This window comes from Amaranthus tricolor, chromosome 8 (genome assembly GCF_026212465.1).
Source record: "Amaranthus tricolor cultivar Red isolate AtriRed21 chromosome 8, ASM2621246v1, whole genome shotgun sequence".
In the NCBI taxonomy this organism is placed as follows: domain Eukaryota; kingdom Viridiplantae; phylum Streptophyta; class Magnoliopsida; order Caryophyllales; family Amaranthaceae; genus Amaranthus; species Amaranthus tricolor.
The window spans coordinates 24,116,395-24,128,129 of NC_080054.1; the positions used below are offsets into that span (position 1 = coordinate 24,116,395).

An 11,735-nucleotide genomic window follows, 5' to 3' on the forward strand; every position below is an offset into this window, starting at 1 on the left:
CCAAAATTATAGCCTAATTTGTGATTTTGGTACTGATTCAATAATTTATCTTAATTTGTATTTATTTTTAATCTATAAAATAAAACATCGTCATGTAGGATTTTGTTTGATTTGTTGTACTTCATTATTTCATTTGACATTTATTAATGATAATCATATTTTACAATTATTAATTTGAGGGAACAAAACGAAAATAGATAGGGGACTTATACTTATACCTACTTTATCAAGGAGGCTGTTACTTCAAAAATCAAGGTTAATAAAGTATTAAAGGTAACCTTAGTGCATATACTCTTTCTACTTGGATTACAATACATTAAAGGAAGACAAGACATCATCAATATCAAGTATCAAAAAAGACATGTTGATAGCTAAACAAAGCAAATAGAGCAACATGTTCAACTCTCCTATACTTGGATCACAACAAGTAGTAGAAACTTTATTTTTCTTGAATTTTACTTTATGTGACTTAATTTATTTTAATATTTAGTTGATGAACACACAAGCATGTAATCAAGCTAAACATATTTGTTATTTAGTCAATGCGTAACATTTAACGTAGCGAATAAGAAAATTTATTTTAATTAGAGTGTAAATGTGTAACATACAAGAAGACCAAAGAGTAATAAAAAGGAGTAGAGCATCGGAAATTCCAAGGGTTAGAGAAAAATCTAAAAGTGAAGTCGTGGATCCTTTTGAGGATTGAGCTCCTTACATACTTTATTTTATTAACTTCATTCATTACTTAGTTTCTTAAAATCATACACACAATCTAAATCATTATATTGTAAGTATTTAAGAGTGGATTACATTATATTGTTTCAAGTTATGAGATTGGTATGCACTCAATTGTTTAGGCTAATCACTAAACAATTTGTGAGGTCAAGTGACAGATTGAAATTATTAGTATCATCATCACTCATACAAATATGGCAATAATAATATTATTATTTTTAACAAAAATATCAATAAAAAAAATTAAAATCATTTTCGAGACATTTTAAAATATTCCCTCCGTTTCTTTTTATTTGTCCACTTTAAAAAAGAGAAATTAATTTTAGATTTTTGAAGTATATATTGAAGATAAAATATATTCATGTGAGATCTCGTTAGGTTTGTCTTGATGTAAAGTTTTTAATAAATAAACTTTATAATTTTTTATGATGCGTACTTAGAGATATTAAGAATTAAAATTTGCTAAAAAAAATACGTGCAAAAGTAGAGTAAATAAAAAAAAAACAGAGGGAGTAATGATTATGATCAATTATTCACTTCGTGCATACTCCATAGAACTCATTGTTGAACTACCACCGTTCTTTCACGTAATTAGCTACTCATTTTGTTTATTAAAAGTATTTATTTGAGTTATCAAATTAATATCAGATTAAGTATTTTAGATTAGTTAAAATTAAATTTTATATTTACATTAATTTTTAGATAATTATAAATCCATTTTAAACACTATTATTCATAGATCTTTTCGTTCAATTATTGATTCTTCCATGAATATAATTGAGCAACTTGATGAGTAACAATAACGACAATAATATGAATATGATTGAACAACAAGAAGGTCCAACGACAAGACTTTTAAGTCTTGGTGCTACAAAATTTCCACAACATGAACTGCCTCTGTATTAGTAGTCCATTTCCAATATCTATCATGAGACTTTTCTCAATACTCAAAGGCCAAATTAGCCCAAAATACAAGTTTTACGTAAATCAAGAAATGAAAGAAAATTAGACAGTTTTACCGAGAGATTCGTCTCATATATACACAAGTTAAATATTCTATTAATACATACTATGAGATTATGAACTCCTTATTTAGAAATCGTCTCATCAAAAGACAATCTCTTACAAGAATAGCTTGGTAAAATATATTCCCTCCAATTCAGAGCAAATATCTTATTTCCTTTTTAGGTCATTTCACCATAATTGTCTAATTTTTATTTTAAGTAATGATTTTTAACATATATAAATACCTTTTTGTAGTGATTTCCTCCTTAATTTGTACATGTGAAAACCTTTTTATTGAGAACTCATCCTAATTTATAGATGTAAATATTTTTTATTATGGTCCTCTTCTTGTCTTAATATAAGGGAGTATGTTTTATGAATAACAAGAGAAATGACTCAAACATATAAATAATAAATAATATAGAAGATTTAGCCAAAACTAAAAGATAAATTCTTTATTAAAATCGTATCACTGTGAGACGGTTTAGTATGGGCTGACCCATTTTTTAATTTCTTAAAATTAAATGAAAAAACTATTTTTATTTAGTTACTGTTATGTAAGTTTAACTTTGAGCTGCTTGTATGGGCTAGTATAAGACTTGCTGAAAATAAAAATAAAGCAACATTGATACAACTATAAACCGCCGGTCTCCTGAGAGACCGTCTGTGCGAGAGACGTCCCTAAAGTCTAGCCGATTAAAGCTTAATGTTTACTTTTACCCTATATTTTCCTTTATAAGTCGATTTAATTAAAAATGATCCCTCAAAAAGATTATCTCCCACAAAAATTTGTTAACCATACAAAGGAAAATAGAGATGTAACTCCTTGAGGAAATCATATCATATGATCTCAAATACACTCACCCAAAAAAAATATCATGTCTACAACCATTGCCACCCACATACTAGTGTTTCCATACCCTGCTCATGGTCACATGCCAGCCCTCCTAGACCTCACCCACCAATTAGCTCTTAGAGGCCTAAAAATCACCATTCTAGTCACACCCAAAAACCTCCCTTCCTTGACCCCACTTCTCTCAACCCACCCAACATCCATAGAAACCTTAGTATTACCCTTCCCTCTCCACCCCCGACTTCTGTCGGGGGTGGAGAATGTGAAGGATATCGGAAACTCGGGCAATGCCCCTATAATTTCATCTCTTAGTAAGCTAAAAGATCAAGTCATAACATGGTTCCGGTCCCACCCTTTTCCTCCGCAAGCTATTATATCTGATTTCTTCCTTGGGTTCACTCAATATTGGGCTACACAACTTAACATTCCTAGACTTGCATTTTTCTCTGTTTCTTCTTTTTTAACATGTATTCTTAAACATTTATGGGAGAATTTGGAAACAAGAAAGGAAAATTGTGATGTTGTGAAGTTTCTAGAACTTCCTAGAACCCCATGTTTGAAAATAGACCAACTTCCCTCTATATATAGGAAGTTTAAGGAAGGTGATCCTGATTGGGAGGCTGTTAAAGAGAGTTTGGTTATGAATTCCAAGAGTTGGGGTTATGTTTATAATTCATTTTATGCCTTGGAAGGGGAGTTTTTGGATCATATACCCAAGATATTAGGCCATGGACGTGTGTATACAATTGGACCATTAAGCACTATTAAAAGGGTAAGTTTGATTATTATTTTCCAAATATTTGTTTATGGTTTTTTGTTATTTGAAATAATTATAATTATTTTTAAAAATTAAAAAAATACTTTCTTTGTTTTCATTTTGCTACGTATATTCCAAGTTATTTGCTACATGACTTCTTTTAGATATAGCTACATCTAATACTCTGGAATCGTTAGCTCTGATACCGCGATAAATTTATTATGGTGTTTATACACAATAACAGTAAAGTTGACTGTACATAAATCCTCTGAGATATCATCTTAAAATCATTTGCTAATAGGAGAAGTAGTCTATCAAGGTTATATATTAGTCAACCTGGTCTCTTTAACTGTTTAATATGTCATTAAAGTTGACTATGTGTAATTTATCTTGAATAATCTCGTCTATTGCTCATATGCTGTGAATAATCTTTACTATTGAATATTTCTAATTAATCCAATATTTATATATTTTTTACTGATATCACCCCTGTCATATTTAACTGGCTACTGTGGATACCTATTACCAAATAGGAGGAGTAGGTCAACGAAGAAGCACAAGTAGGAAAAAGTGAGTGTAATGGCTAATAGGTACCTACAGTAGCCGGTTAAAATTATACTAAAGGTCCTGTCAGCAAAAAAAATATACAAAAAATAAATAATTAAGGACTAATAGAAATTATTCATGATAGACGAGCAATAGGTAAAATTATTGAGCATAATTTTTCCAATTAAATACTAGTTTCTCACTCAGGGGGCAAAGATTATTAAATAGAATATTAAGTTAGTCTGTCAGTAGTTATTTTTGTTAATCTATTTCTTAAACCTTGAAAATTCTACAGGTAAACCCAGATTCAGATACCACATATGCCCTATTTAATTGGCTTGATACATGCCCTGATGATAGTGTAGTGTATGTCTGTTTTGGAAGTCAAAAACAGCTGACAGAACCTCAAATTAAAGCTTTAGCTTCAGGTCTTGCGCAGAGCAAAATCCGATTTATTTGGGTCATCAAGTTGATTAACGGTGAACAAATCCCTAATGGGTTTGAAGAACAAGTCTCTGATCGTGGGATCGTAATACGAGGGTGGGCCCCACAAGTGGAGATACTAACCCACAAAGCAGTAGGTGGGTTCGTAAATCATTGTGGATGGAACTCGATATTGGAAAGTGTAATGGCAGGTGTTATGCTTTTAGTATGGCCAATGGAGGCTGATCAGTTTGTTAATGCTAAAATTGTAGTTGAATTCACAGGGATTGCAGTGAAGTTGTGTGAAGGAGAATATACAATCCCTGATTCTGATAAATTGGCTCAAACTATAAAGGAATCATTTGGGCATGATATACCACAAAAGGTAAAGGCTAAGGAAATAAGGGAGAAGGCACTAGAGGCAATGAAACCTGGTAGAAGGTCATGGGTTCGAATCGATGAATTGGTAGAGGATTTGAAACAAATTAAGTACACAAAATATGAAATGGAACAATGTTAGTGCATAATATAGATTAAAAATAAGGTTGCATCACATCGCATCGCATCGGTCGCGTTTTAAAGGTTAATATATGTTTTGGACTGTATCAACGAATATCTTGTGGTTTTGATAAATATTTAGGCATAATGATAACCGCATCAATCTCGTTACTACATCAACGTTCTGTTATCGTATTTTTCACTATAGTACAAAATTTGTGAACCCTTAATGAATATATATTGAGCCTTTATCTTACTTTCATGTATCTTTAGGCTCAGACGCTCAGTGTTTTCAATAATTAGTATTAGAATCATCCGTTTATAGGTCATTCTAAATAGCTAAAGTGTTAACACCGATTCAAACAATTTTTGATATTATTATTTAAGGGATTATGTAACCTCTATAATAAAACTCAAAATACAAAAAATTTAAATCATATAAAAATACCCTAATTATGGGCATTGCATTTGCTGATATGGCGATATCAACGAATTCCTTGTATCGAATCTTTCCTTTTTAATATGCTCCCTCGTCTCATCGCTCTTAAATACAAAAAAAATAACAAGAGAATATATATGCATAAATATTAAATAAAGTAGTACAACATTATTCAAAATAAAAATATTACAAAACAAAAGAAACATATATATATAAAAATAAAAATTTTGAGAAACTTATAGGAATATATATATATATATATATATATATATATATATATATATATATATATATATATATATATATATATATATATATATATATATATATATATATAGGGTCAAGTTCTAGTGAAAACCAAGCTTATACGAGAACCGTGAGAATCAAAAGAATGTGTTACCTTTTTACAGAAAAGGTGTTACTTTTGCACAAAAAATGTGTTACTTTTGTTTTTAAAAAAATCTGGTACTTTTTACCAAAAAAGTGTAACTTTAAGAAAAAAAAATATAAATACAAAGTAACATGTTTTTCTGGAAAATTAACACCTTTTTATAGAAAAAGTAACACGTTTTTATAGTTCTCACGGTTTTCAAGAATGGTTTTCACTTGAACTTCTTCATATATATATATATATATATATATATATATATATATATATATATATATATATATATATATATATATATATATATGAAAATGTTAGTTGGCTCTTTCTCTTTAACTTTTTAAGGTATAATCAAAATTAGTGGAGCTTAAGCTAAGATAAATTAACTTGTAATACAAAAGTTCTTATAAAAACAAAGTTATAAGATTTTTCATATTAAACTACACAAAAACATAAAACAATTTACCTAAGGTTGATTGTTAAATACTAGTTATTTTTTGTGTATATTATCTTGTACAACCAGTAGTTTTTTTTGGTACAAACTCTATTTTACTTTTTTATTTTTTTATTGTTTTAATCTCCTCAAGAATTCCATCATCTTTATTTGTTGAGCCGTAACACCTGATACCTTTTTATTGTCCCGGCTCATCATTTGAAGATCGTAATTTTACTTATAACAACCGGTCTCCTGAGATACCAACTTTCTGAGAGTCCGGCCAGTCGATCAAAGTTTAATGTTTAATCTTATTTTATGTTTTTCTTTATTGGCTAACCTAATTAAAAATAATCTCCTAAAAAGACTGTCTCTCACAAGAATTTGTGTATTTATAAATTGTTACGCACCCTTAGCATGAGCTCAATAAAATTATTCTTGTCTATCACAACATATAATTATATATAAGCTTCAATCCCAATCAATATAAGGTAAAAGCAATAATAAAAAGTTGATTTGCCCTTCGGAATCATGAGTAGACTTGATGATTAAAGGCGTTCTCTTTTATCTTTTATCACAAGAGTTTGATTCTCACCACTTATATAATTATAATTGAACCTTATGAGCCGAGGAGAAATGCTTGGAAGCGGCAATCATAAGGTCTGATTCTGGAGATGATGAACTCTTTCTTGTTACATGGCTTTTCTTGCTGATAATATCTTCACAATCATCAAAATGAAAGCATCTTGTAACAAATCTTCTTATGATCTTAGATTTGAAGTTTTCCTTAAAAACCTTACTATTCTCTCCCATTTTAATGTGGATTTTTATATTATTATGTTAATTTTTTTGGATTATAAGATTGGATGAAAGAAAGAAATGACTAGATGAGAATTACGAAACTTTCTCTAAAAATGGTACTTGCTTTCTAAGTTGAAAAAATGATTCTGGCTTATTATGTAGATTATGGGATGATGCTTAATGCTTTATAAGTGAAAAATAGCCTTGGGTGACAAGAATAAATAAATAGTAAGGTTTGAAAATTCAACCTTTAAAGCATGAAGCTTCTTGCAATCTCACATAGTTTACATTGTCTTCTTGTTGCTTCAAGTAGTTTATTCATTAATTTTGTTGATTGAAGAATAAAAATATTTTTGTTAAAGAGTGTTTATGACTTTTCATCAATTTCAAATATAGTTATAGTCATAGTCATCAACACAGTATCTCTTATAAATCGGAGTCCGAAGAGGGGTTAAAGGTAATGGACAAATCATATCCATAATCGAAGCTCGAAGATGACAGACAAACTGTACTTATATCCGGCCTTTCAAAAAAGGACAAAGAAAAATGGGCGCAGCTATTTTAATTAACTCTAATTAATCTCGAACACGTTTACCATGTCCATCATGCATCTATCATCTTACATCTATATAGTCTAAGTCAAAACTTACTAGGTATTAGGTACTCATAATAAACTAAAGCTATCTTGTCATCAAGAATTATGTCATGGCTTGATGATTATGTTGCTTTTTATTTAATTAATTAATTATAATATATCCTTAATCAAACATGGCCAATCTTAATTAATATCAAGTTAATTTTTTGGAATGTTTGTGCTTCAAGTTTATTATATATTTGACTACATAAAAAAAATATGTTTATTCATTTAGAAAAAAAGAAATTATTTTTGTATGACATCATCTATTAAATGTGATCTACTAAAATGAGTCATGATATATAATTTTAATAGTGAAATGATCTTTTAGTTTTTATTCACTTTGTCTTCGTGATATTATCACAATTCACAACATACAACCTCGTAGAGCTACCTCAATGGTAGTATTCCTAACCGCTAAAATCAAAAAACTATTGTGTGTCGTTCAAGAAAACTTTTCATCACATTCATGGCCAAAAAATATCATGTAATGGCTCTTTTAATTAATTAAAAAACATCCCATGATTTTTCTATAAACAAATTAACAATTAACAATAATAATAATAATAATAATAATAATAATAATAATAATAATACACTAATTAAGTCGTAAGAATGTTAATTATGTTATAAGTTTAATAATATAGCTTAGAATAGGAGTATGAATGTAATATCCATAAGGTCTTAGGTTTGACCCTTCTCCAAGACATTTGTGTGCAAGCTGATTGTTGAAGTAGTAAACATCATGTGGGCGCTTAATGGTTGACATGTGGGTTCCATGTCTGTACGTGGCACAATCATTTAACCAATTTTTTTTTTTTTTCTGACCAACCTGGTGGTCGGAAATGTGGTCAGACATTTAAAAAAAAACTTTTTCTTGTCATTTTGGGATAAATTCTGAAATAGTGTTTTCCGACTAATTATTAGTATGAAATTAGTCGAAAACTTCCTACTATTTTCTGACTAACTTGGTAATCGGAATTTCCGACTAATTTGCTGACTAACAATGGTTGGTCGGAAATTCCGACTGTTTTCCTACTAAAATGAAATTCCGACCATTCTGAACCTACTATCCCAAAATAGTCGGAAATCAGTCGGTATAGCTCTATACCGACTGATTTCCGACTATTTTGGATAGTCAGAAAGTTGTTTTTTTGTAGTGTCAATGATATAAATAAATAATTGATTTTGAACCCTTTAAAAAACATACATAAAGTAATGTTTAAACTTGAGTAAATACTGAAAAGCACCTACCAAATTAACCATCACATATTAGTATATTCAAGTTTATGGTTTAATTATACATAACTTAAATGTTGTTAGTCACAACATTGAACGATCTTGCATGTGCTCCTATCAATCACATTTATAGTTAGAGTTAAACCTTTGACTTAATATTAAATTCTTAAGATTACGGGTTGAAATAAATCTTATTCACCCGTTATTTTAAATGCAATAATTAACTTTAGATATAAATTAATTAAGGAGGTTTAAACATTTTAACAAGAGTTTGTACGTTGAGTTGAAGAGTGAGTTTATTTTGTGTAGACTGTGATAATAATGATAAAAACATTTTAAAATTTATAAAATAAATATAATAGATATTTTCCTCATAACTAGCAAAATATATTCTATTATACAAATAAAATGCGAATAAAATTCAAACTCATAATAATTTTATCCTATTAACTTTTAATACTTACATTAAACACATAATGTTGAGAGACATAATGCTTGGTATGCATTAAAGAAAACAATAGAACAGGAAGTATCCTTTTCCCTTTAAATTTAGCCTTATTTTGTAAGGATAATTGAAAGTAGAAATCTATCATAAATCCATAAAGCACATGACAAATGTCATATTCTTGTTGGCAGTTGCAACATAGACACTTACTTGAAATCTTTTCCCAAAATATTGTAATTTAGGAAAATAATTCTCACTTTACGTCAAAGGGAAAAATAATTCCTTATCTACCGTCCACGTAGGATTGGTGAGAGAATTTTATTTTTTTTGCTAGAACCGCCACTTAAAACAACGATTTTGGTGTAACATCTAATATAAAATGATACCTCACTTGGCGTTTTATTTAAAACAGTACTTTAAAAAAAATTACAATATTACTAAACCGCCATCTAAGGTGGCGGTTTTTGTTGGTTATGAAGACAGCAAACCACTATCTGAGATGGCTGTTTACTTTAGTATAATTCGTGTAATAATTTTGAGATTTACCTCATCTTAAAATACAAAGTTAAATTAATGCGTAGGTATTATTTTTTTATAGAAGTTCCTTTGCTTTAGTGGTTAGCACTTAAGTTGCTAAGCTATGGGGTTGTGGGATCAAAACTTGTGCCTCACATTTTTAGCATTTATGTTGCTTTTTTTAAATTATAGAATAAAGCAAAACGCTATTTTAGATAGCGGTTTGGTCAAATTAACAAATCGTCATCTAGGATGGCGGTTTGCTCTGAATATTTTTTTATAAAAAATCTGTCTGACATGAACGGTAGATAGGAAATTATTTTCCCCTTTGACATAAAATGAGAATTATTTTCCTAAATTATAATATTTTGGGAAAAGAATCCACTTACTTGACATAGAAGTTGAGTAGAGCTAGCCTGACTTTATCCATTCACGCATGTAGCTTTCATTTATGTGAGCCATATGTGAATCTCTCATATTGGACACCATTGAATTCATTATGTTCATGGTAATGCATGATATACATATATATATATATATATATATATATATATATATATATATATATATATATATATATATATATATATATAATGCAATAGATTTTTTTATACCATTATCATATTTTTTGGATTTGATAGAGTATCACATATAAGGGTGAAGTAGGAAATTTGAATTTGAATTTAAATAGTCTATATATTAGTAAAATTATTATAGTTGAATAATTGATACACTAATAAAACAATAATAATATAAATATAAGTTAGATTTTAATGTTTTTCAGTGGGTGAATTCTATAATTTAAGGCAAAAGTTTATTAAATAGATTATAACAAAATATTAAAATTATAACTTCAATAAAGATTCGAATAACAAACTTTAAATTTATTTCTAATACTTTAACTACTAAACTTTATTTAATTTACAGATATTTAATTGACGATTATATCATGTATAATAAATTTTAAGGGTGTCACGTTAAAAATATAACAATCACGCGTTTAGTTTGGGGTTTGGCCACCCTCAGTTTCTAATATAGCTTCATCGCTCATCACATTCACTTTTTCTGTTTTTTTAGAAATGAATTAATCATTTCTTATTATCTTATCCACAAACTCATCTTATAATCTTCTAGTTAAATCTACACATGCCTTTAATTCACTTACTGTATGTACTATTTTTCCAAGTTACAAAGAATTCAAGTAATTTATTTAACCCAATAAAACATTATCTATTTCATTTATATTATACAACGACAACAAAATTTCATTACTGCAACGCTATAAAGTGGCTCCCACTTATAATAAAATTTAAGAGGATCGGATGTATATAACCTAAATATAACCCTAGATCTATAATGGTAGGTCAGCTTTGACCTTCCTTCCAATGACCTCCATGATATCCACTATCTCATGCATTGTAATATTGTATTACCATATAAACCTTCCAGCAATTCCTATCAATACCCCACAGTAACTAATATTTACCTCCAAGCTTTCATTGAATTGTCATTACTCTATCAAATTATACAACCATCCCAGATATAATCTACACTTAACCAAATACATACTTAATTAGTCTAAACTCATCTTACAATCCGTTCATCTCACATCTATTTAGTTGTCATTCATTCTTTGATTTTCATTTCTTAATATGACTTAAGCATTAAAAAGGCTTTCCGAGAAACCATTCGGACAAGACTAATGTTATATTGCAGGATTCGAAGTTTTTTCAGCAGTGGCATCATAAGCACTTCCAACATTATATACCAACAGTTTTCTCTGATAACTCCACATATTTAGGTACTTTAAGTATGTTTGGCACTTTTCTAATTTTATCACTGAAACACATGAAGCAAAAAGAGTATTACTTCTAAGTCGTCCTAACATAATTTTAAGTAAACTCAATCTCTAAACTTCCCTTAGTTTTGAGTTACCTTCTTACATAAGAGCAATTGAATATTGTTGATATATATTTTTATAACTATATTGTACTCATTTGTTGCAATCATTATACATTATTTAAGT

At 28.8% G+C, this 11,735-nt stretch overlaps 1 protein-coding gene across 1 annotated transcript; it reads left to right on the top strand.

Annotated features, from left to right (window-relative positions):
* Positions 1-2,571: 2,571 nt before the first annotated feature.
* On the top strand, positions 2,572-5,073 carry LOC130821381 (UDP-glycosyltransferase 89A2-like). Its single transcript, XM_057687123.1, has 2 exons — positions 2,572-3,365; positions 4,192-5,073. Exons 1-2 carry the CDS (start codon positions 2,619-2,621, stop codon positions 4,837-4,839), a joined length of 1,395 nt encoding a protein of 464 aa, XP_057543106.1. The 5' UTR covers positions 2,572-2,618; the 3' UTR covers positions 4,840-5,073.
* Positions 5,074-11,735: the final 6,662 nt, after the last annotated feature.